This window comes from Melospiza georgiana, chromosome 4 (assembly GCF_028018845.1).
Source record: "Melospiza georgiana isolate bMelGeo1 chromosome 4, bMelGeo1.pri, whole genome shotgun sequence".
NCBI lineage: Eukaryota > Metazoa > Chordata > Aves > Passeriformes > Passerellidae > Melospiza > Melospiza georgiana.
The window spans coordinates 51,601,973-51,629,230 of NC_080433.1; the positions used below are offsets into that span (position 1 = coordinate 51,601,973).

Consider the following 27,258-nt stretch of genomic DNA (forward strand, 5'->3'; position numbering starts at 1 on the left):
TGCACTTTATTTATACTGTATATGGGGCTGGGATGTGGATGGCTCAGGAGGTTAGCATTAGGCTGGAAAGGCTGTTGCCATTAAAATGGGATCTCAAATTTCGGCTGAGTCAGGAGTGACTGAACATTTTGGGAGATGTTGGCTGCTCATTAATCTCTGTAGCCATACCCAGTGACAAAACGCAGTTAGCACTGGGACAGATTACTGCAATTGGGAATCTCTATTAATTGGCAATCTTAGCTAGGTGCCAAATATTATTCTGTCACAGAAAACCTTCCAGTGTGGAGACAGCTAAGTTCTAAATATACACAGCTTCCAATCTGTGGTGTTGACTTTTTGACGAGCAAGGACTTTGGTTTGTATTGACTTGGATAAAGCAGTTTATGATAGAACATATTTATGGACTGTGTTTTGCTCTGTGTCTCTCTAAGTTTGGGAATGCAGGCTTTTCTAAAAGGAGGATTTAATGATAAGCATTTAAGTCTTGAAGTAAGTAATATACAATGGTAGCAACACCCCTCCCCCATGCCATGGTTCTTTGTGGAGTGCAGCTTGACTACATTAGAGCTTGGTCCTGTTGCTGGTTGAAAGAGAACTGCTATCTTTCTAATTGGCAATTTTATACCACTTTCAGTCTTCAAAAAGTCCTATTATACAGAAATTCTGTAATAATATGAATCAGGCAGTTAGTTCTCCTTTTCTTCTTTTTGTACCAGTGGATAATTTGCTAATGATCTTACTTTACTCTTCAGGGAGCAGTTTTCTCAGTGTTCCCAAGAGAAAAGGGTACAATAGCTGAAACTGTTGGCACAGTTAAGGAAATGAGTGATCCCGAGGTACAAGGAAGGTATTTGGGAGAGCAAATGTCATGTCAAGGGGAGCTAGGCATATACAGTTCTTACTTTCAAAATGCCTCTGATTTTGTGTCTACTTTATTAGAATGAGGCCTCAGCAACAAAAGTTTAAAATTTTGAATTGAAAAATGGGTAACAAAATATGGAAATAAGAAGGCTGACTGGCATAAGTGAAAATATAAAGCCTTTTGCTAACTTTCTTTTATAGGGTAATATTTCATTTTCCATGCTTTTCTAGTACAGCATCAAACAGGACTTCATTATCACTGTTAATATTCCGTATGGCCCACTGATAGACCATAGCCACTGGCCAAGCAAAACTTCAATCAGTTTTTCTTCTCTTGTCAGCTTACACCTCTGACTGAGCAGCTGCAAGATGACTCATCCAAGAAGGTTTCACCACAGGACAGGGGGAAATCATTTCTGTCTGCTTTTCCCATACTAATAAGATAATTTCAGTTGTAGATACTTTTGCAGCACTTCCTGAGCCATGCTATGCCTATTTGAAAACAGAAATCTTTTTATCCAAATGTCAAGAAATTTTTCCATTAAATCAGTGCTTTTGCTTTGTAAGACACATTTCTACTGCCGTTTCCTGTTTAACAGGGTTGCAACAGTCATATTTTGTCCCATTACAGAGCAGATTTCTATGTGAATTAATAATCAGCATTAGCTGTGAGAATTAAAACAAAGTTCTGTGCATAAAAAACATCTATATTCTGAAACCAACTGGCACGTGCTTAAGATGTCATTTGCCTAAAAATTAGTGGTGAGAAGTGTTTTTTATTTCCTTTCTCTGCTGCAAAATCCTGAAAGGAGTAATGGCTTATTCAGCATGGATGCAACAATGGTTCCAATGCATGCAGTCTGCGAGGAGTAAGACGTTCTTCAAGACCTGCAGCGTGCTTCCATACATGCATATGATGAGGCTTTCTTATGTAACTCCATTCCAATTTTGCATGCAGTCACAACAAAACCAGAAGAATGTATTTCTTTGTTTATTGACATCAGATAAAGCCTTTCATCCCCAGTAATACTTCTTGTGTTACAGATTCATCAGCTAGTTTGCAAATAAAGACAGAGAAGCTGATTTTGTTGTCATTTTACCAATACTGATGTGACGTTCACGGCTTGTTTTTCCTGAATAATCAAGGAGTTCATCTGAATGCATTCCACTTGTGAATGTGGTATTGCTCTTACACTTGTGAGGCTTACAGATTCACAAATAATTTTTTCTGAAAAGAGGAGCACAGGCTCCTCTTTCTTTAACTCATATCTGTTGCTTTGACCTAAATAACACTCGTTTCTCCAGCTCGTCAGCGATAAATACATTCTGCTTTCCCAAAGAAGTATATGCCATCCAGCGACGTTATTAAGTAGCCAGTGTGAAGATTAACATCAAATCTTGACAGCAGCTCTTCTCCTTCAGCCTCTGAGTGGGCATGCACTGTTGGTTCTCTGGGGCTTGGAGCTTTAGCCAAGCACAGGTTGTGTTGTACTGGCCTGGTGATCCCCAGTGTTCAGCAGGGTCACTTCTGTTCTGGCTGGCCAGCTGGCAGCCAGGCAGCACATTCCCCAGTGGTAAGGGAACTTCCAGGCTGCAGTCCTTTCTTCTTTTCTTTTCCTTTTTCTTGAGTTATCTGTGGCTTTCTGAGCGAGTAGCAGTAGATAAGACACAGACTGCAAGCCAACCTTTTCTCAGTACTGTAACATAATTTTCATTGATCTTCCTCTGATCTCTCAAACACCTCTGAGGTCCCACTGGCTCCTGGCTGCTCACAAGAAAAAGGCCAGAGTTTATACTGATTTAGAAAGAAACACACTGAGCACCAGAAGATTGTACAGGTTTGGCATTTCTCAGTCCTGCAGTACAACTACTCAGATGATTATCTTGGAATTCATAGTGGAGTTGAATTTTTTTTTTAAACCAGTAGAGACTTATGGCTTGATTTGTGGTGCATAAAGCAGCAAAATATACGCTTGCTGCAATATTGCAGCAGGAGTATTGGTTGTTTTTATCATCATAAATACTGATAATGTACATCAGGGATGCCTGTTTAGAGATACTGTTGATAGAAAATCTGATTGATTCATCATAGCAAAAATTTCTAATGAGGTATTGTCAAGGATCTGTAAAGCTTTTAAAAACCAATGCGCTCATTATACAATTGTACAGCTATTCTAAAGAAATTTTTAAAACAATTATTTAGCGTGTAAATAAAATACCCAGAGTGCATCCCACATACCCCAGTCATGTATAAGAAAAACACAACTCAAACCCAAATGTGGGTGACTGTGCTTTATCTTGTAGTTTATGCAGGTGTTTCCCACACACTAATATTTTTATCACCTTGAAATGTGGAACAAAGTGGTCTCAATGGATGAGAAAGTTTCAGGGTTTTAAAAAGTTTGTCTTTGAATAGGTTTCCCAAAATATTTGGTAAGAGTATGTCCATCTAGCCACACATTATTATTCGCAGAAAAGAGATTCCTTACTGTATTGTAGCTCACAGTTTATTTTCTTAGCCAGTTTACACTTCTTCCTATGAAAATAGAAAATTACATAAAAATGGGAGGTAACAGGGACTGTGGGCAGAATTTTGACATATTTCACATGTATCTCAGTGGTCACATCACACGTCTCCTTCGTATCTGCATCCTAGAGGATGCTATGTCAACTGCGGGTTGAGTCTTAATTTGTTACTTCATCTCTTCAGTTTTAAAGACTCAGCCTTTGAAGAAAGATGGAATCCTTGCTTTGGCTGGAGTGGCCAGTACACTGAGAGTTTATTCATTGTTCAAACTCATGGTGGAGAGTGATTAGAGCTTTTTGTTTCTGAAGGAAGTTTGCACATGTTGTGCCTCCCTTTGTGTTGGTTCTGTAGGCACCTCTCAGTCAGCTTGATGCTCAGGTAGGTATGCTACTTCTGGTATAAAACACAGTGATAAGGCAGTGATCTGATGGGGAAACAGCTCAGTTTTACTCCTGTTTGACTCCATACTCCAGTATTCCCTAACTGTTAACAGCACTCACACTCTGAGACCTATTCTTTAGTACAGCTTACTGTGTACCTGAAGGCATTGGAAGTGAACATGTCACAAAGTTCTGTGCATCTCTGCTAAGTCTGTGAGTACAGGTCTCTAGAATATGCTTTGGTGGATTTTGGGTCTAGTGAGTGCATTAAAAAAAAATCCATTCTGTGATAAATTGTTATTGTAAAGTTTAATCAGTGGAAGTTGTTGGTTTAAAAGATACCCTTCCCAAAGCAATTTCCAGGAGAAGGAGAATGTGTTGTGTTTCACCCTCATGATTTAAGCATTTGTTTGGAAACCCAGATGTTTTCCTTGATGATTAGAGAGAGCCTGCAATCGGTTATGTAGAGATTCAGAGGTGCTGGTATAAATCAACAGGAACTCCACTGGATAGGGAAGCCCTTCTAACCTATAATTGGTGTCACCAAAACCATAAGCAAGGACTGGAGTAAATATTTAATGTTTTTATATACCCCTGGAAAAAAAAATCTGTTTTATCAGGCAGCCTGCACTACGCAAAGGTTTAATATCTTATTATATGAACTGGGACCTAATTATTTGCTTCATATTAGGGGCAGATTAAACAGATGTCAGATTACCTGTCATGTTTTGTGACAAAATGGGTTGCTACTATGTAGGCAGTAAATTGGGATAAGCAGTACCTCTGCTGCTGTTAGGCCCAAAATCATTAGCCAAGTATTTTTATGGAAAAAATTCAAAACTTCATTGCCGTTAATTCTGCAAATTCAAGTGTCAGTAATGAAAATAATTCTATGAAACCTAGAAACACCAGGCATATATCATTCTTTCCTTGAATGAATACAGCAATTTTCTCTGTGTGAATTTTGCTCTGTTTTGTTGTTGTTAATAAACAGATATTGATGAGTGCTCGGATGGCTTTGTTCAGTGCGACAGCCGTGCTAACTGCATTAACCTGCCCGGCTGGTACCACTGCGAGTGCAGAGATGGCTACCATGACAATGGGATGTTTTCACCAAGTGGAGAATCCTGTGAAGGTCAGTGTCTAAAAAAGGTGGGGTACTCTTATGGTTCACATGAAAATGTACAGAAAATGTCTAGTGTTTCAGATTGTACTGGTCAAGCATTGTCTTGAAAACTGCAGTGAAATTTAAACCTTGACGCAAAAGAATTACAATCTAAATAAGCATCATCATCAAAGGCAAAAGAATAAAAGTATAAATACTCCTAGAATGTGGAGCAATAGTGGAGCATTTCTGTGTTTTACTAACATAATATGTAAAGTCAGGCATGGTGATTGAAATGCAATTTCTCTGGCCCTACATCTGCTTCTGTGCTTGTCCCTTGCATAAGTGATTTCCCGTGGGCTGGTAGCATGCACTGTAATCTGTCACTCCACAGTAATCTGTTTGTATGTCAGATTCTTTGTGCATAGGCAATGGGCCTCAATCCAGACCTCATTTCTTCCACTTTGTTTTCCTCATACACTGAAATAGTTCTTGATAAAAATATTTCCCACTGCAGAAAATGATTATGCGTCCCTGAGACCCTTCCCTATGCCTTGGACATACTGTGGTGTTTCTCCTGTGTGATGGCTAACTGCTTCTAGAAGGCAGCACTTTGCAGACCTGCTTTGCAGACTAGGGAGCTCAGTGGGCATAGGGCTGGCACAAGGTGTAGGGGACAAGAGAGTGACAGGAGGAACAAGGAGATGGAAAGGTTTTCTGTCTTCATGAATGACGTTACAGAGAACAGCAGATTAATAAGAACAGAATTACTTTCAGATGCAGATCTGTTAGTGTGGAATGTTATTCATTAAGATATCTTAATCTTAATAACATCTTATAATGTTATTCATTAAGACATCTTAAGATATTTCATGCTGCTGTTCTTAAATAACAGAGCAAGCCAGTCTTTTTGCCATGCACTTCTCAGGGCAAAATTATCACCCTTACTCCCTTCTTTCTCTGAGTGCTGAAATATTCAGTGCTCACAGTGTAAGCTTTCTTATTGCTGTTTAAACACACATTGGTGGGCTGCATTGGTCCCAAAGGGAAGCAATTGAATTAATTTCTCTAACGCAGACACACAGACAGTTCTCCAGGAGTGAGAATGACCTTTCTGGTATACCCATCATCAATACTTTATTTCAACACATTTTCATCACAGCTGAAAGCCTGTATTCCCGGGAGGAATCAGCAATTTAAGGCAACCACTGCTTTCATAAGTTGAGCTTTCTTTGTCAAGAGCTAACTAAATGTCAGTGTTAGCTGGCCAGGAGTTAGGACAGGAAGGTGCAAAGAGTAAGTTGTGATCCCTCTGATTATAACATTGCACTTCTGTCACTCGTGGCACAGGAAATAAATAGTCCAGCCAGGCATTTATGGAAATATTCTCAATATCCCAAGTTTTATCTTCAGTGTCAGTATAACACTTACCTGGTGGGTTGAAGATAGTGGTTTGGCACACATGCTATCTCAAGAGAGATCCACGATACAAAGTGGCTGTGTTACAATGTGTTCAAACAAGAATCAATTAAGCAGCAAATTCTAAACAAATGAAAAGCCGAGGGAGAAGATATGTGGGGATTGCTACATGTGTACAGAAGCTGCAATTATTAGTCTGTTTTGACCTTTTCTACAAAGAGCCAGCAGCTCTTTATTAAACGTTCACAGAGGATAACAAGTAATTAGAATTAAATCACAGATGCCAGAAAACTATCTTCATTGCTGACAACCCTAGTGACTAACAGTGGAACATTTTCAGTTTGATTGATTGCAGCTCCAAACATTTGGGATCCTTAGCAACTCGAGGTCACAGAATTATAGAACGTCTTGGATTGGAAGGTACCTTAAAGATCTCCCCCCTGGGCAGGGACACATCTCCCTAGACCAGGTTGCTCCAGCCTGGCTTTAATGGGAAGGAAGGTTAGATATTTGATTAGTTTTACCACATCATTTTTTATTGGATTGGAGCTTGTGACATGTTGTCTCAGATAAAAATAAAACCAGAAGGGGCATGAAGAGACAACCTAAAATCCATTGCAGTGTGGGAAGTTGAACTTGCAGTAGCACAACACCGTAGTGCAGAAGCAATTGTCTTCTCTGCTGTCAGATCTTTCCCCTGTAAGAGATTTCCCTACTGGGTTTATAGACAAAAGAAAATGGATTGCTTTTGATAGTTCTTCAGTAACCCCTAGTTAGATGTGATTAGATTGAGCTGTTGGTGGATGGTCTTTCAGACCATTTAATGGGGCAGCAGCTTCCAGGCTATACTAATCTCTAATTTCAAATCACAGTTCTCCAGTTCTCACCTTCAACTCTATCCAGGACCAGCATCCTCTGAAACTTTCTATCTTGTGCAAGTGCTTCAGCTTGCAGAGCTGTAGGAGGAACAGTGCAAACTACTGCAAAGTAGTGTTTTATATAGAGTGCATAATAGGCTTGACTTGATTCATCTTTTGTAAGTTTTAGAGTTGCCTTGAAGTAAGTTCCTTCTTCTAGAGGAAAAAACCTTTAAAAGCCAAGGAAGCTTTTCCTTCTTGATTGTTCTACATCATCTTCCTTGAAACTGAGTCTCTGTGTCCCCTGCACATGTGCTGATAATACTGCACAAAGCATTTCAGTGATCAGTGTAATCAGTTCTTTGTTTCCTTCAGCAGGGACTCCAATTTTAAAAATCCATGTGGAAGCACCTCTGTTAAAATCGCAGATGCACAGGAGCATTTCCTTAAAAGCCTTATTTTAACAAAATTCCAATGCTGCACCTATCCCTTTTAGGACATCATACTAAATATTCCTACCTAGAGCTGGGCTCCTTAGTAGCACTAGACTTTGTCCATGCTTGATAATAAAATAATAGTTACTGAATTGCCTATTTTACACGTCTATTGACCTTGGCTACTGCTGCTTCTTTGGCACACTGAGAAAGAATATTGAATATTTTGACTAATGTACTTGAATGCAAAAATTCATGATCCCATTTTATTGTACCTGCAGGCAATGGAAGACCTAGAGATCTCTTTGCTAATAGTTTTGATTCACATTATACCCCCAGGTAGACCTATGGTGTCTATAAAAATTACTGAGAGAAATTATGAGAAATGCAGCTGTAGGGCTTCAACCTCTTAGCAGCAATTGCTGTTTTTCCCTTTGAAATAAAATTATGTTATGCCTTGTTATATTTCCAGAAAAGTGAATATCAGCCATGTAGTTCTTGAGTTTGTATGGCTTTGCAAAGTCTTAAATTTTATATATGTAAATATAGCACTCAGTATGGTATATTAACTTGTATCTTCCTCTTTGCCCCTGACAGCTTTTCTTTATAGTTTCTTTAAACAGTCTTACTGCTGCTGAAGGTTGTCTCTTATGTACCATTTCATAAAGAAAGCTGGGCTAAGGGAGTAGATACTGCATCCTCAGGCTTCATTGCAGTAAAAAAAACTAGAACAACTGAGGGCAAAATCCTAAAATAAGAAGTTCAGGCTCCATTAATGTTTGCCCTGCAGTTCTATGTAACATCCTCATTCCTTTGAATTTATCCTTTGCAATGTCTAAAAGCTTCCATAATCAGTTGAAGAGGGAGGCTATATTGGTTTGTACCAGAATAGTGCAGGCTATGCCTCAGCAGTTGTTGGACGTTTGGCACACATCCACATCCAAAGAAAGCTCACCTAATTAAGGCAGCCCCTTAGGACTTACCAAGAGTATCTTTCAGGTACCAGCTGTTGTTAGTATAGAATGTGAGATCAATGTACCTTCACTCTCAGCAGGTACTACATTCTTTAAATGAGACAGATGCAAATGAAAGGTTTGGATAGATCAATCCAGAATGTCCAATTCATAAAAGAATCTTTTTTTGCTTGTAAGGGTTTATCCATATGTGAACTCACATTTGGGTTTTCTGTTCTGAAGTATCTTATGGGTTTTTTCTGCCATCCTGTTCCAGAATTAGAATCACTTACTTCTCTGTGTGACAGAGCAGCCAGCCTGACAGCACAGAGGCTGAGGCTCCACTTGAAGTCTGTTTTCAACAATCCAGGATAATGAGGGATGGAGGCATATTGCAAGCCTCAGTATGCTCCCCAGCCTTACTGACTGAGCAAGTCCAAAATGGTAACTCTAGCATCTATGTCTCTGGAGCTGGAAGGCAGAGGAATTGCTGGCTGTTGGGATGTCTCAATTTATCTCACACCGCATCCGGTTTTTTAACTAGTACATGAGATTTTTTGAAGTTAAAACCACTGTCAGTTTGGAGTCCTACACTTAGGCTTATCAGAAGCATTGTTTTTGACAGCAATTAAGTGAAACAGGAAATAAAAAATCATTACTCTTCAGCAGGAAACCTTGCTAGCACTCACAAAGCTCCATCAAAATCCTTTTGCTTTTATTCATGATCATTAAAGGTCAGCAAATAAAGTGACTTCTTTCTTTTTTCCATTTATCCCAAATAGAGCTATAGGCATTAAGGCTTCAGTATTAAATTTGTGAACCCAACTTAAGCAGCACCAAACTGAAGGTATATATGGAGACACATTAGTATTTCAATATTCTGGAGTGTGGGAAGAAAACAAAATTTCTGGATTTTCTCGTCTTTTATAAAAGGACTGATAGAACAGAAACTTGACCGCTATATTTTATAAGACAGCAATATTAACACATTTACTGTAGAAGGAAATGACATTTCTGTCAAGCTGATGTTACCAACATCTGAAGTCTCAGCTCCTCATCTTCCACATCTGGTATTCACTCTCACAGGTGGCTTACATGAACTCAGAAATAAATTATTCACAATTTACTTGCTCTTTGAAGAATGATTACACCAGTCAATAGATCTACTCAGGACAGAAAAGAACAGAAATAGAGCTTTCTGCTCAGACAAGCTTGGGTTCCCTAGCAAATGCACTGCTTCCTTTTTTGCCTTAAGCAAAAGGTACTCAGGTGTCCTGGTACTTTCACCTTGCTGAGCTAATGCTATTCCTCAGAGCAAAGGTAACTGAGCAACTTGAGTGGCTTCAGAGCAAAGGAGCTGTCCACCCTCCCGAGTCATCTCTTCCAATATTTCTCAGTGATACAAATGTTCCCCTTTTCTTTAAAAAGTGAGTCTAACCAATATCAGAATGATGAGACATTCTGAATCAGAGGCTGCTTGCTGCTCAGGGCCAAATGAAATGGTGCTTTGTTCGTCTGTGTTTCTTTGACTACCTCTTCCAAGAAACAGGGAATCTCTTAAGTACAACCTTGGGTCACAACCTGGAGCAATTGAAATTCCCATTTTTATGGAGTTTTCTATGTCTGCAGTCTCACAAATACTGCAGAAGGAGTTTAGTCATTCTAACTACTGTCACCATATTGTATGGCTTTAGTCTGGTATTTTTCCTGTGTAGGCAGTAAATTATTTGTAATAGAATTAACTCCTGGTTTTCTGTAACATGTATCACTACTTCTTCTCCCATGATACGCCTTTGTTATTGCAACATTAGGTTGTAAGAGATGATGTAAGAAAAGAAAATCCTTAAAAATGAGACAGATGAAAGCTGCTGTAATTTTTCATGTAGGTTTGATAAATAAGAACTGATTCTCAGTTTAGCACTAGATAACTAGTTACATTTAATTTCTGTCGGGTTTTTTTATTGAGGCAAACCTCCAAGTCTTTTGAGACATAATGTTCTAATGTCCTAACATTCAAGCTGCTTGGTTCTTAAGCAGTGTGTTGTAAATAGCCTGAAGTGAACTATTTGTTCTTGAGTGGTTTGTGGGGGACTCTTTTGGGGATTTTTTGTTTTAGTTTCTTTTGGGAAGGGGCTGGAGGTTGTTTGATTGTGTGTTTTGTTAACAGCATGGAAGAAGTCACAAAATGGCTTTGTGGCTGGATAGAGTGTAATATGCAATCTGTAATCTTACCATCTTCCCTTTTCAAACACAAAAGATGCAGCACCCAGTGTCCCTTGTCCATAGCTGGTTATGGCTGTAAGCACAATTTCAGGAACATGATTCACCATCTGTTAAAAGTCTAAAATAAAAAAAACTGAACAAAGTTTTGCTTTGGTATGGATGATTTGTGTGCAAGTTCTTTGCTGATAATGCCTGAAGTTTGATGTGGATGAATAATGCAGATGAAGTTTCATGCATGAAAAGTTGGTGTTTCTCTTGCTGCATCATAAACACACTGCTGTTTCTGATTAGGTTAGAATCAAAATGTAAATAGCTCCTGCTGTGACTAGGGATATTTAAATTGTCCTATCCAGAACATTTATTTTCATAAATAAAACAACTGAAAAAAACAAGATTGGGAATTTTCAGAAGTTCTCAATGCCAGATAAGCTCGGCTCAATACCAGAGTCAATGATGAAACCTCCATTATCTTCACTTACTGTGACTGTGTTGAAAAATAAATCTCAGAAGCCTTTTTCTCATGGGAAAATTGTGAAATAGACTTGTGTATGAGTGCTGAAAGCAGAGTCAGTGTTTATAGGATTACCATTTGTTGTTTAAAGGAAAGCTTTCTTGTTTACATGACAGCTGAACTTTGTCCAGTTACCTCATTAAGTATGTCTGCCTTCTGTTAAGTAGATAGGTTGCTGAGAAGTGACCTTATTAATTTATGACAGCTCTGTGAAAATTATGTACAAAAGACTGTCCTAAACAAATGAATACAAGTTTTGGAAAGTCATTTATCAAAAATTACTTTGATAATAAAGATAATCTTGCTGTTAATCCGAATCATTACATTTAAACGAATTTGTGTCTGTTCTTGTTATTGCATGGCTTAAGAACAGCTATACCTTAATTTTAAATTGCCAGGTTATATTACTTTCTGGCTGGATTTAAGGGAAAATATAGGAAGGAAAGAGTAGCTCTTCCATCCCTGCTTTGGCAGGGATGCCCATTCCATGCCCAAACTGGCATCACTCAAACCATTCCTGTTTGCTACTTTTCTACAATCCTTCAAGCTGAGACTCTGGACAGCCTCTGCAGGGCCACTGTTCCACTGGTTATGTGTCCTGACTGTTGGGGTGGGTTTCCTGTCTGATGTGCCAGTGATGTTTCAGACACACTGACTTAGGTTCATGGTCCCAGTTATCTCCTGCCCTGTTACAGCAGTGACTGCCTTCAGATGCCCCAGAAGGCAGGGAGGTAGAAGATGGAGAGATCTCAGATGATTTGCCTCTTCTGGATTATCTGTTACATAAATAAGTGTACCATGGGCCCTAACACATGAAATGTATCCAAAAATCACAATCTCTCCAAAAATCTCTTAGCACTGAAAATTGAATATTCTGGCTGGCTTTATACACTTTTGCCTATGCAATTGTTTTTTGCCTCCTAGGATTCTGTAGCAGTGAGTGTCAGAGTTTGTTTAAGCATTGTATGAAAAGTTATTTGCATTTATCAGGCATAAATTTGTTGTCTTTCATTTTCATTCACTGTCCCTTATCTAGTGTGTTAGCCAGTATGGAAATAAAAGCTCTCAACATGTCTTCTTCTTTGGAGTATTCTTTTTTTTTTTTTTTTTTGCTATATCTCTTCTTGCTCGTGTTCTTTTAGAGATGAGCAATCCATGAGCAATCCATGTCTTTTTATTTGTTCTCAAATGATATTTCCCCCAATCTTCCCATAAGCCCTAGTAATTTTGCAATTCTTTTTAAGATTATGCCACTGTTACTGCACAAAGTATTTGAAGGAAACCTACTATGCTGCTGATTTGTACAATGGAGTTCTAATAATTTCCCTGCTGTTTTTCATCCCAATTCATATTCATGTTAGCAACTTGTTAACTTTTTTGGGTTTTTGACCATAGCCACGCCTAGAATTAAAATGGTAATTGAATTATTTTGCTTTAAACTGAGTGCGCTTGAGGTCGATTGGAGATTTCATTTCCATTGTTGAACTCAAAGCTGAGTGTTTTGTTTTTTAGGGTTTTATGCTGGTGGTGAAAGATGCATGCATGACCATATTGCTTATTTTATCTCACTCCTCTGGTGGACATTTAATTATAACATAACTAATTTTAATGAACTTTTATCAGGAACTTGGACTATACTGCTGAGAAATTGTGTTTAGAGTTGAACTCAATATCTCAATATTTACAATCACTGTAGTTCTAGCCTTTACTCTTATTCTGTTTTCCACTTTTTTTGCATATATCCATTTACTTCATGCCCCTTTGAAGCTTCTTTCTATGATCATTTTTCTCCATTTAAACAGCTATAAAAGCTAAATAAAGACTATTTGAGTAGAAAGCAGTGTGTGCTGCTAGCTTGCCTTTGCAAAATAGTTGTGTGTACGTTGATGAAGTAGGCCTTTAAAGTACTTTTTAATTCGAGAAATATTTGTTTTGAGGTAATTTATTTTTATTCACTGGAAACATGATTTTTTTCCTTATTTTCTATTCTAGGCAGAAGGGCTATAGCTGTCACTGCAGCTTGAATATTTAAAATATTCTAGTTTTTACATTCTAATCAATGATGAAATTTAAAGCATGGTGTGCTGACTTAAATGAGCTTGCAGGTCAGACATCACCTTTCACATTAAATTCTCATCAAGTGAACTCCAATGTTCTAGACAGAGCCAGGAAAAGGCTTTAAGAACACGATTCTGAAGCTGTTCTTGTTTCACATAACATGTCTCATGTATGGTTGCCACAAACTAAGGCTTTTTAGGCAGCTAAGAATTATTATTTCTCTCATGATTCTTGTGGTTTCTTCATTCTATCTACTGTACTCGATAGCACTGACATTTGCTATACTTAGAAATATGTATAGCAAAACTCAAAATATCAGGTTAAAACATGATCCGAAAGAGCTGATGGGACTCATAAAAAAATTTTTGTTAGTTTTTAAGTTCTCCCCATCCTGGTGAACTACAAATTAATTTTCAGGTGAAGGTCTTAATGGCTAAGAATCATTTGTATTGACTGCCACAAGGAAGCTTTTGTGAGTTGGATGTGGTCTGAGAGCATTCCCTGGCGTGTTTTTGCAGACATCGATGAGTGCGGGACCGGAAGGCACAGCTGTGCCAATGACACTGTGTGCTTCAACTTGGACGGCGGCTATGACTGTCGCTGTCCCCATGGCAAGAACTGCACAGGAGACTGTATCCATGAAGGCAAAGTCAAGCACAATGGCCAGATTTGGGTGCTGGAGAATGACAGATGCTCTGTCTGCTCGTGCCAGGTCAGTACAAATGCAAGTAGCTGCTTCTGCAAAGTGCTGGTAGGGATGAAGGGCAGAGCACCAGGATCCCAGTGAAATTCCTGTTTCAGCTGCCTTCTCAGGTGCATGTGTGGAGCTACAGAAATGAAATCATGTATTACACAGGGTTTTGGAGATAGTTTCTCTCTCCAACCTGCATGCAAAACATTCATTGGAAGTTTATTATGTGGTACTGGGAGAAGGATGACAGTGCTGTTTTGTTAGCAGAGATGCCACCTGTGTTCTCTGGGTGGGAGTAGCAGCATTTTCATGCAAATAAACTGTCTAGACACCTATTGGGCTGGAGTCTGATCCCAGTATCTCAAGCAGATGACTATAAATAGAAGTAGATTCTGTGTCTGCAGGATAATTCAGCTAACTTCCTCAAATGTTTGCTGTGGGAAGTTTGGTCCCAAGCTAAGTGCTGATGGAGAATAAAGGGCCAAAACACTGCTGACAGTATCCTGAGCATTTCAGCAGCTCGGCTTTAGCATACATGGTCTCGTTTCCAAACACCTATCATCTTCCTGTGTGAATAATTACGGAGTGGAGGGGTTGATCTTCCTTGACACCCTCCAATTTGGTATTCTGTGTAACCGTGATATTCTAAGAAGTTTAAAGCAAGATTCATCAAGCATCTCTATGAGAATTACAAACTGAGTGCAATCCATTGAAGTCTAACCCTTGGGGAAGATGTCCTTGGGTTTCACCACCTCAGGGGAGCACTGCCTGGAGATTGTTTGAATGAAGGATGTGAGTAAGACAACAGGGGAATTTTATGTTTGTTAGTGAGCATGTATGGGGATTTCTGGCTTGGTTTGAATTGTATTTTGGCAAAGATACTGTCTAGTGGAAAACTTGTGAGCTGTTAACGGCTTAGAATCATGGTAAAATACAAAATTTTGGGTGGAGTTTGGCTAGTTGTGCAAATTTCTGCCATCACTGTGTGTGTCTCTTCTAAAACCAGAATGGATACGTGATGTGCCGGCGAATGGTCTGCGACTGCCAAAATCCCACCGTTGACCTCTTCTGCTGTCCTGAGTGTGACCCGAGGCTCAGCAGTCAATGTTTACATCAGAGTGGGGAGTTTTCCTATAACAGTGGTGATTCCTGGATACAGAACTGTCAGCAGTGCCGCTGTCTGGTAAGGTCCCTGATTACAGCTGCACAGACAGGAGGTAAAATGATATGAGATATTCTGATCTGTGAATAGTTTCATTTTCATGCATTAACATCCACTTAATTTTCCCTGAAGTGCATGTATAATTAAAATCTGCTTTTCCTGGATTTTTGTCAGTATTTTCTGTTTTTGTCAAAAATGTGCTTTGACACAATAGACATAATATAAATTACTTAATCATGAAGGTGCTTTCAGCATAGTGGAGGTCATTTGGATATGGCACCTACACAACAACACTCATGCTCCTTATTCAGGGACTGATGAAGCTCTATAAGGAAATTCTAAATATGTATTTATTATCACAGCTGATATTTTTAAGGATGCTGGTAAACTTAAACTTATTTATTCATTCATACATTTCAAGTAACAGAAAAATAATAAGACTTCTTGCATTTTTCAAAAGAGTGAAATGAAGTTTGAAAAAATCTGTTAAAGCTTGTCGCCTTTTTCCTAGGCATGTATTTTGGACTCTAAGCAAAAAGTATTCTGCATGATGTTGCTCATGAAGTTTCTGTGACAGAGAAACTCCGAAGATAAAAACAACTAGCTTTTATCATAAGTTATCTCCAAGTGTAAAGGCTGGTCCATGTAGCAGCTTTGGCTTGTCAGGGTATCATGAACAACAGCCAGAAGCACATTTCTGTAGACTGTGCTTAACAGTGCTACCACTGCAAAAATTCAATGAAATAGATAACCATGGGCTTCATTAAATGTCTTACAAATGAAAAAATAACCAACCTACAATTTAGGATCTCAATAGATGTTTCTTTTGTTTTCAAGATGCTACTTCTGTAGCAAAGGTCTGCTTTCTTTCAGTGACCATGGATTTTTTGGGGTGACAACATATTGTCTACTCCCTGTACTGTCCATCACTGCAAAAAATAGATTGAAGTGTCAAGATCACTGACGGGATTAAAAGATTGCTTTCAGTCTTACCATCACACAATTCAAAAGAAGAAGATTGTCCCAGATGAGATTTTTTTAAAAGACTAACTTTGCAATACTTTCTGCAACAAGTGGAGGAAATTTGGGGCTATTACAAGTGTCTGATTTTTTTTCAGCTTCTGCTTTGGAGATAGCAAACTCCTCATTCTCAAAGAATTAAATACGTATTTTGTGAATATACTGATTTCCTAGGGCTAAATGCTGTTATTTTTGCCCCGCCTAAGTCCAGACTATTAAATCTGTGCTCAAATGAGCTGAATAAATTGGAAGTCAGAGATTTGCTTAAAAAAGTATGTTATTGACTATTGTGAAGTCTTTTCTTTCACCAATAGATCTGCAACTTTGGCCTTTGTCCAGAGTGAAGGGAAGCTGATTCCAGCTTCTAGTAACTGATATGATTTATTAAACATCTTTAGATTTGTGTTCAGACATAGAGTTCCCATAAGGATATGCTGGCCCAACACAAGTCTCTGCCCAGGCCTTTTCTTACCTTGACTGTACTAAATCCACCATGTAGAAGGTGTGATAAGTTTGGAACTTCAGATATTCTGCTCATAATATCCTAAGTGGATAGAGAGTGGAGTGGGTGGAGGTCCTCTCATTGAAAATGTGAGGGTGTTCCCTATTACGTTGGGGAAAAAAAAAATACCACTGAAAAATTTTCAAAAAGCCCTGTAAATTTTGGCACACTTTTGTAGTTGCAGTCATGTTACAACTTCTCTCCCTTGCAGAAGGGCCACAATCCTGTATTGCATAATTTTGTGGCGAATTTTCACCTGCAGCTTGATGGAGAGTCTACTGAACCAAGTTAAATCTCATCTACTGTCTGAATGGCATGCAGAGAAAGGCACCTGATCTGCTGTGTGTCCCACAGTCAATGAATATCAATGTTTTCTGTGCTGAATTCTGAACAGCACCAGATGGGGAATAATAGCCAGCTAGGAGACATAATGCTGATTCAGAGGAATGGATGAGGAACAGAATAAGAGATAATAATAATAATAATAATAATATCATGTTGTTTCTGCAAACAGCAAGGAGAGGTTGACTGCTGGCCCTTGCCCTGCCCAGAGGTGGACTGTGAGTTCAGTGTGCTCCCTGAGAACGAGTGCTGCCCCCGCTGTGTCTCCGACCCCTGCCAAGCCGACACCATCCGCAACGACATCACCAAAACGTGTCTGGATGAAACCAACGTCGTTCGCTTCACTGGGTCCTCCTGGATAAAGCATGGCACAGAGTGCACCCTCTGCCAGTGCAAGGTAATCAAGGTTATAAAGATGGGGCTGACATGCTTCTTCCCAGCTTGTTCTGTGGCACATAAATATTAATGTGGCACTGAGTCTGGTCAGGGAACACTTGGTGTCTACACTTGTTTTAAAGCAGCAGAGGTGACAGTAAAAGTGTTCAGCTTGGTTAACTGTACTCTTGCAAGTGCTAGAAGCACAGTTTGACATGCTAGCAGATCAGAAGCAGGATAACCCATGCTGCAGAGTGCTGTGGACAAGGTACTGGGCTTCACTTTTCCACTGGGGTAGCTCAGTTCGAATCTTAACATGGAGCTCCAAGCTCCATGCTGTCTTGGAAATGTGCAAGTGTGGCTCTGTGAGCCTAGACTTTGCACAAGAAATTTGTTCAGTGTGATATTATAGTGTTACTGGAACTGATTGAATTGCTTTTTCAGAATAGTAATTGTTTTCTGAATAAAAGGACTAGTTATATGGTTACATAGCTTTTGTACTTTAAAATTAATAAATGTGTTTAGAACATTTACTGTTTTTGTACTCAAAGAAATTGATTGAGGAGAAAAATTAATGGCTACAGGCCATTATGTGAATTCTGGCATTTCTTTTTGCAGATGAAAAAGTAAAAGGGCTTAACAAAAGTGTTTTTATTCAAAATAAGATCATAAAGTTAATTGTGGTTTTTGCCACTCGATACTGAATAGTCACAATATGTGTTTCCACAGCAGCCAAGGAGAGAGAGCAAGATTCATACACAGTTCTTTAATTACTACTGAAATTCACAGTTGATTTTATGCTTTATTTTATATTCTTCCCAAGCAAGGTGCTTCCCAAACTCCAATACATGGTACAACTAACTACTTGAAAAGGTGCTCATAAAAAAAAAAAATCTATCTTCAACACCTCCTTCTGTGAGAATTCTGTGTGATCAGGCAGCAGAAGCTGTCAAGCATCACTTCCTTGCTCTGCTTTTTCTGATGCAATACTGTGTGCAATTGGTGCTGCTGTCGAGGCATAGTCGTGTTCCAAGGGCAGTGGTATGCACCAAGGAAGTGTCAGCATTTGTCCTGATGTCAGAATGGGTCAGTGGGTAGAAGAAAATGCTGTGCTCTGACAGGCTGGCTAATGGTTAGAAAGCCAGCTGTTGCCCAGAGGATGTTAAAAACCTGTGCTTTTAGGGTCCATAAGCTGGTGCTTTACACCAGCTTCAATGCCAGAAGTTACTTTTTGCTCAGGCAAGTTGCTAAGTTTCTTATGCATCTGGTTCCCCATCTGTAAAAGAAATTATTGTGTGTGGTTCTTCCCTGAAGCACTTTTGAGACTCGGTGCTGGGAAATGTGCTCTTGTTGTGCTGCTCATCAGTGGCATTGCAGAAGGCATGTATCAGCTCTGACATGGCCACCCAAGTGCTGCTCCCATCTGGCCTTTTGTGTGAAGACTGAACCTTAAGCATTGACTAATTGGTACTCAGTATAAACACATAGAGACTTATCAAATCCATTGCTGCCGTGTGGACATAGCAAGGATCAAAACAGGTACTCTGAAAAACCCCATAATTTTAATGACTCAGGTGTGACTGCCTAACAAAGAAGAGCTACCACTTAGTCCCTAAACAAGCCCAAATCTTAATCAATTCTCCTTACAGAGCAGCATTGATTTTGAAATACATTATCTGCTGATGTTGCCAGCATTTTAATATTGCAGTTCTGCAGGCAAGCAGCCCACTCCCTCCAGATCAGGGTATGGTGTGCCCAGTTTGTACAGTGTTCCTTCTCATTCATCCTGTGTCCCCCCACTCTTCACTTGTAAAGCATCTCATGGAAGGTCAAAGCTCAATCTAAGCCTCTCTAAACAAGCTATAGCAAAATAGGTTTACACAAATCCTTTAAGAATTTAGAAACCTGGGCATCAGCTAAAGCAGACTTAGCCACAAAAGCAATTCTAATCAAAAGTAAAGAATGGGGAGAGTAGGATTATAACTTCCTGTAACAGAAGGAGTGAAAGAAAATGCTTGAATTATTCAGACCTTGGTTTTAATAAGTCCTATCGGTTTAGTCAATTGAATATATTTGGACTAATTTATAAATCATACGCATTTTTTATTTGCATTTTAAGAATCAGACTTAAGAAACAGTAGAGATGCAGAAATTATTTCTCCAGTATTTAATGATGTCCATAGGCAATCTGTTCCCTTAATTGCCCTTAGTATTCTCATAAGAATATCTGGACTATTTGGAAAAAGTTTGTGGATTAATGTTTGCTGATGTTACAGCCAGGATGCATGAAGTTGAAGCATTCAGGGCTAAATAAAACCCAGAATCCCTTCTGCCTGATATGAATAAAACTCCCAAGTGCCTTGTCTTGTTCAACAGCTTTAGGTATTTGAGCAGATGCCTGATACCTTTATGTGGGGAGCATTCCTTCCACTGATCCCAGCTTCTTTCAGTTTGAGTGTTGTAGCTCTGGGACACAGACCACAACAAGCCAAGCAATTAGAGGAATCATAATAGCCTGTTCCCTCGGGCAGCATAAGGACATGAGGACAATGTCATGAATCTGATCCAAGTCTGTACATCTTTTGTATTTTACAAGTCTGTATGTTCAAATCTGATGGGTATTTGCAAGCAGTTGAGTTTGTTAAATTTACTTGTTTTGTACAAAATGCAAATTGTTTCAATTCTTCTTTCTGTTTTTTCCATCCTTTAGAATGGCCATGTCTGTTGCTCAGTGGATCCACAGTGCCTTCAGGAACTGTGACACCAACAACTATCTCTCACAAGCAGTTTCTGGATAAAGAATTTTCCTTCACAGAAATAGACCTTTAGACCAAAAATTGTTCAAATTTGAAACTAAAATTAGGTTGGTTTTGTCTATCTGAAGTGCAGATATGTGATGAACTCAGTTACCTGAATCAGAATGAAATTTATGGGACTCAAGACAAGCTCAGATGTGTAAACCTTTGTATGAGGTTAAGCCCAAATCTTCTGGCTATTTGTCTGTCTGGCATCCTTGTGCAGAATGTTTAGGTTAGTGTAAAGTGACACATTGTAATGCTGTACATAATGATGTCAAGATCTAAAATCAACTAGGAGCTCTTACAGGGTTTTCTGAAGCTTTGAGAGTCCAACGCTTGACCAGATGCAGCAGATTTGCCTAATCATATTTGGAACTGCACAAACGTGTTTGATTGCTTACTGCAGAACTTAGCAGATATTTGAGTAAAAGGATGAAGCCTTCAGGAATAATGAACCTAGCAGCTAAGATGTGATATGTACAGTATGTGCGCTGAAAAAAAAAAAAAGAAGTTATTGTAAAAAATAAAAACAAAACAAGAAAAAAATCCAAAAAAAATAAAGAAAACCCGTGATGCACAGGCATGGCTTCTTAATGTTTTCTGATGGGAAAAGTCATCAATATTTCCTTGTTTTACTGCACTTACTATTATTTCTTGATTGACTTTGTTCAGTATAAGCTCGTTATTGTGCAAATTTAAATAAATATTTCTCTTACCTTAAATTTCTGTTTGTGCCATCTTTCCTTTTCAAGGACTTAATTTTCATGTATACTGTTACTTCTTTGCCAGTATTCCTGGGAATCTGGACAATACAGGTGAAGTGTTGCCTGTGTAGCTCCTCTAAGTGTGGGAGCTTATGCCCAGCACAGCCTTATGCCTATCATGTCTTATCTTTGTTAAGATACACATAAGTAATTTGTCATTACAGTGGATTAAATAGCAAATTCACATTCCCAAAGATCCCCTATGTGCCAGTGGGGTGTTGGCAGAGTCAGTAGAGAGTATTTGTGTTTGACTTGAATCTGTTCAGATTTGCAGGGGATCTTCTCCAAATTCCTCCTCTCTCCAGCTGCCAAGGGTTGGTTTGTCTTCCATAAGCTCTGCAGATGTTTTTGTTGTTTGTGTGAAGGATCTTAATGCGTGAGGATTACTGCAGAATGCAAACCCTTTTGTCTCTACTGCTCTGTTGGGACAGTAAATAAGGGAGGCTACTGACCAAACTTGTGTTATTCTCAAAGAGAAATAAAGAATAAAGCAATGCTTGCAAATTGCAGACTGAAAAGGCTGAATTTGTAAAGAATGCATCACAAACAGTGGAGACAAAAGAGGAGAAGAGGAAGATGCCCAAGATGACAGCATTCTTTAAATGCTGCTTTAGTACTCATATTCTTTTCAAAGTGCCTTGCTGCTCTTCACCCTCTCTCTTACAAGTTCAGTAGATGGTCATGAAACCTGGACAGGCAAAACTTCCAATAATATTGCTCCTGTGTGATATGAAGTTTAAGGGAGGTCCATGTATGTGGTTTTACAAAACAGAATTATTTCCTGCAAACAGATATTACTTCAGTTTCATGTACTCCAGGAGATCAAAGGAAACTCATGCAATTGCATGTATCCAGTAGGTATTCCATAGAACCTGGATGATTTTGGATTAGGGGATACAAGAGATGCTAGGCCACAAAATGCTAATAGTCTAAAGTCCAAGAAACTAAAAATCGGGGAGAAAAATACCCAAATGGATATTTTACATTGAAAAAATAAAGTTATGAAGATGTCCAGGCCAAATAAAACCTTTCCTCACCTAGTCCACAAATAACAGGTATTCACAGGTTTTTTTTGTTTCTGTTTTGTCCTATTCCTGGCAATCTGCAATCACTATTTTTAAAGAAGATAGTTAGCTCCCTCCCAAAAAGGATGCTTTCTCTGCAATGTTTTCTTGCCTGCTGGTAATTGACAGGAGGTCAGGTTTTTGCCTCAGACTCTGAGGCACCTCTCCAGTGGATTTCATGAGCTGCTGCTTGCCTGTTTCTGAGAGAAGGTTTAGCAGAAGTTGTGTACCCTCTGAGAACTGCACTTCAATTTAATTCAAGAATAGGTACACGATAGACATAGCAAATGCATGAAGACCAGAGGTTTTTTTTAAAGAATGAACATTTTTCAAGGACAGAATCCTTGAGCGGTACCAGCTTTTAATCAAAACTGAAATGGTGTATAGATGACTAAACACCATCCATTTCCTTTGTTATTTACCATGACCTGAGTGTTGGAGGATCTTTCTACTATTGTGGGTTGTACACTAATAGGCCAAAAATCCAAAAATTGAGACATAAGGTAGTAGCTGAAACTTGAATCTGATCCTTGGAGAGACACTCAGTTGCATGGATGTAAAGAGCAGAAGTCATACTACTGAACAAAGCTGGAAGTCTCTACTAAATAAAAAATGAGAATGGGTTCAGTGAATATTGTCTAATTTATCAATGCTTAAGGTTACTAATCAGTTGGGAGTTCTTCTAAAGGTCAGCAAACTCCAAGAAGGCATATTGGTGACCCTCATTTTCATTCCTTTGCACCCCCTCTCCCTCCCCCGCCCATCTCCCTCCTGTTCAGCCCAGCCAGTAATTAGTACCTTGTGCTTTTAATTTTCCTTGAAAAGTAAATTTAAATATGATGAAAAACTGGTGTCTAATTTCTAAGCCTAAATTATCTGATAGACAATATAGTCAATAAAAAAACCCCAAAACAATTCTGCGTGATGCAGGTACATTGTGCTGTCTTAGTGGCCTTTCGTTATTGATGCACTGTTTGCAGGACCAAAATTCAATAACTTCCATAAAGGAATTGTCACCTCTCTGCAGAGTAATTGCCCCAAGTTAATAGACTTACAGATACAATGGCAGAGATGTCTTCAGTTACAATGCTGAATTCAGTGCTATGGTGAAACAAGTTGACAAAATTCAGCAGCATTGTAAAACTGTTGAAAAGGGACTTAACTGTGAATTTCTGGTACGTACAAATTTACTAGGGGTAATACCAGCCATTGCATTTTTATAGGATGCCTAAAAGTGGGTGTTTGTGCAGGGAGGGCTGTAAAAGTGCCCTCCTTCGTTTCCAGCATAGCATCTCACCATTAGCTCCTCTGGCCTACAGCAGGTTCATCCTGGGTCACCTCTAGCTCGTGAGCCACACTGAGCTGGCTTCAGATGCAGGATGTGCCTGCAGTAGGATCTCCCCCTGCTCCGATTCTCCAAAGTGCAGCAAATGGCAGTGCTGAGCTCACATGCCCTCTCAACAGGAGGGAACTCCCTTGGTTTCACAGATAAAAATAGCAGCAGCTTTAAAGTAGGGCTCTGCTAGTTATTTTTTAATAGTGTAACTTACTCACAGGCAAATGCAGTTTAGCTTGTCCCCAAAGCAGTTAATAATTTAAGCTAAAAATCGCTAGCTAGCTTTTGCCAGCTCTAAAAAGAAAATGTTTCAGAGTAGTACAAGGAAGAAGGCTAGAACAGCTCTGGCATCTCCTGAGTGGGTGGCCTGTGTCTCTCCTTCAGTGCACCAGTGAAAAGCCACTGCAATTGTGTCTCCTACCCAAGCCACAGCCATGTTCACTAAGTCACAGTGCTGGCTATGTCTCCTGTTGCTATTTTAATTTCCAATTAAAAATTAAAACCTTCTTGTTGATTTAGCACAGTGGCCAAACCTCTGTCCTGGGAGAAAAAACAAAGTGTACTACTGCAGTTTTGAGTAAGGAGAAGCATTTTAGAGAGGGCTTGAAAAGAAAAAGGTGGTGTTGAAAACTGTTTTTCATCTCTCTGTGGCTGTTTATGAGCCTTGTGAATGGCCACTAGCATGTCAGTGTATTTCACTTTTTTTTCTTTTTGACAGTAAGGTGCTAATGCAGAATGATAAAAATAAAAAAAAATCAGCTATTGAAATCACTTACTCATCTAGGTCTGCACTAATCAGTATTTTCATATTGTCAGAAATTATATAGTCTGGAAAATACCAAACAGGCATTGTTTACTATAGCAGGAGATCTACATCCCTATATCCTACTAATCTCTTCATAGATTATTTATATAACTTCCAACTTTAACTACTACAATTAATAAAAATCTATTGATTGCATAGTTTTTGTCCATAGGATAGCAAAACTCAAAATTTGAGATGAAGGATAGTTATTGTTTTCACAGTAATCTCATGTTACCATTCAAATATAACTCTCAGTATGTCATACGTGTATCAGCAGTATTGCTTGGAATTGTAAAATAAAATCATTTAAGGGCTTATTTTAGGACTGAGTCATATATGAAAACCAGAAAAACTAGAATTGCATCACTACATGTAGAGAGCTTCCATCTAAATAGAACCACAAAGTAAACTCCACTGCAATTTCATGGTGGGAAAATAAATTTCATGGAGAGGAAGAGGGAACAAAACAAAAAAACCAATCCTACTGATGTTAACTTGGTCCTGTCCTCTTTTAATGACTGCTGCTCTGAACAAGAAGTGGGATACAGCCTTGTGCATGGTAACCTTAGTTTTCACAAGAAGCTCCTTAGCTGATGCTGCTTTTGAATATTTCATCTGACTGACTGAACCACAGCATTTTCCTATTTATTTTCTTACTGCCTTTGCTAAAACTATAAAAAATGCCCAAAAAGGCCAGTGCAGGATGGGTGTGGCTCCCTTTGGAGCATGCACTGTATCACAGCTGGAGCATCCTGCCCAAGACTGTTGTAGGCACCAGCCAGGCAAGGGTGGCGGGAGCACCACCCTACCCAAAGGTGTAATCCTGCTGGCTTTATCAGCTATAGGTGGTTGGGTGCACCATGAGCAGTGACCACAATGACCCAGCTCATACTGATTCCTCTTGCAACCTTGCAGGCAAGGCAAAGCCTCCCCTTTTGGCTGCTGTACGTGGATTTTGCAAGCCACATGGTTTGTCAGTGCAAAGAGATGCAGGGGTGGGATTGGTGCTGTCCCAAGAGCTCCCATATCACCCCAACATGTGCAACCCACAGCCCAGATGGGTCAGTCTGGTGACAAATGGATATCTGGTGTTGTGAGGTCCCCAGGACGAGGTGAGAGATGAGAATTTGACTCCATGTTCTCAGAAGTCTGATTTATTATTATATTATATTATATTATATTATATTATATTATATTATATTATATTATATTATATTATATTATATTATATTATATTATATTATATTATATTATATTATATTATATTATATTATATTATATCTATACTAAAGAAAGAGAAAGGATTCATTAGCAGGCTTGAAAAGAACGATAATGAAAGCTGGTGCCTGACTCCTCAGAGTCCAACACAGCTGATGGTGATTGGTCATTAATTAAAAGCAATTCACATGGAAGCAATCAAAGATGCACCTGTTGGTGAACGATCTCCAGACCACATTCCCAAGCAATCAGATAATTATTGTCTTCATTCTTTTCTGAGGCCTCTCAGCTTCCCAGGAGAAGAAATCCTGGCAAAGGGATTTTTCAGAAAATATCATGGTGACAGATGTCAAAGTCAGTTAATGAAGAAGGTGTTAAAATTTGGCCTTGCAGACAGTGCTGGTGACAAGCTGAGGGGATAACACTGATACTACTTTAATGATCTTTCTAAAATCAGTCTCTTTTTAATTTTAAATTTCCATTGGGCAATTATTACATTTGATGGGCCCTGATGCGCCTTTGAAGAACTCAGCAGGTGAGGAAGAAATGATTCTTTCCTCTCTTGGTAAGCTTGAGAGGCTGTTTGGCTGCTGTTGCGTTCAAAGGAAGGAGAAGTGCAGCTCACAGAGGCTGTGACCCCCCAGCACTGAGCAGAAACCCACCCTGAGCACTGTGAGTGACACTGGCTGCCTGCTCTGGGCAGCCCCCGGCCTCAGCAGCAACAGCACTTTATTTCAGCATCCCTGTCACAATAATGGGAATTATCTGGTGCTGTTCCCACCCCCATCTCCTCTGTGGCCTCCAGTGTCAATACCTGCCAGATCATTTTCAGTGTTGGCCTCTCTCTGCATGGCTTCCATAACTGGTGGTTTTATTCTCCCACCTTTTCAAATGTTCTTACATGGAATTTGTCACTCCTTGGGCTAGAGATCACTCATGTTGGTTTGGAGGTTTTAGGCAGTGTTAACCATCCCTTTAGAAAAGCTCAAATATATGGATTCCCGCTGTGCATATGTTCCTAATATTCTGTACAATTAAGGCCAATGAATTTGGATAAATATTGGAGTCAAGTTCTTACCTTAGTCCGAGTTTTCACATTTCAGGTTCATCTGTGTTTTCTATTGCTCTGGAAATTGAACCAAACTGAGTAAGTGGTTGTGAAATTCTAATTGTTTTCTTTTTGAATGAATAAAGCAAACCAAGAATCCACTTCTGTGCTTTTTTACCAGAAACAGTTTCCAAAATCTGCAGCTCAGAAGGCCAGTTTGCACCCTCACAATCAGAGGTCTAATTTCTTAATCCCCTTATACCGAAATTTAAAATGCTTCATCAATTCCCAGAAAAGCTATAGATATTCAGACATTATATGGCCCATTTAAGTGATCTTTTTGTTTCTTATATAGCAAGTTTTTGTCATTTGTGTATCTTTCAAGGGATTTTTGCATGCTTCATGTATTTGAATTGCTTCTTGTAGGTAATATCCTTTTGCACATAAAGCTTCTCGGCTGTTGAATTTTTTTAGCTATTAGAATTTAAGGTTCATATATGAAATCTATTCCTGAAATATATACACCTGGTCAGCAAAAGAAAATATTACAGAGAGATGAATTTTGCCCAATACACATAATAATGAAGGCAAAACTGTGTTTGATCTAGTATTTGAAATAGTTTCTGTGTTTTATTCTGTTCTTCAGCTGTGTTCCGACAGGTTTGCATTAATCTACTTTATAAGTGTAAACCTGGATTCTGAACAATCAATCACTACAAGGTCAACTGCAGCCATCGCCTGCCTGGTGTAAATCAAAACTTAAGACACATGGACATTTATGAGAAAATAGAGAAGCAGAGAGTTC

General features: G+C 39.0%; 1 protein-coding gene across 2 annotated transcripts in view; it reads left to right on the top strand.

Moving 5' to 3' along the window:
- NELL2 (neural EGFL like 2) overlaps positions 1-20,940 on the top strand; it is a 134,988-nt gene extending 114,048 nt beyond the window's left edge. For both annotated transcript variants that reach the window (XM_058021901.1, XM_058021902.1), the window contains exons 16-20: positions 4,763-4,903; positions 13,847-14,040; positions 15,026-15,202; positions 17,218-17,442; positions 20,131-20,940. In XM_058021901.1, coding sequence (XP_057877884.1) covers positions 4,763-4,903; positions 13,847-14,040; positions 15,026-15,202; positions 17,218-17,442; positions 20,131-20,181 — 788 coding nt within the window. In that variant the 3' untranslated portion in view covers positions 20,182-20,940. The remainder of the gene's footprint in view (positions 1-4,762; positions 4,904-13,846; positions 14,041-15,025; positions 15,203-17,217; positions 17,443-20,130) is intronic.
- Positions 20,941-27,258: the final 6,318 nt, after the last annotated feature.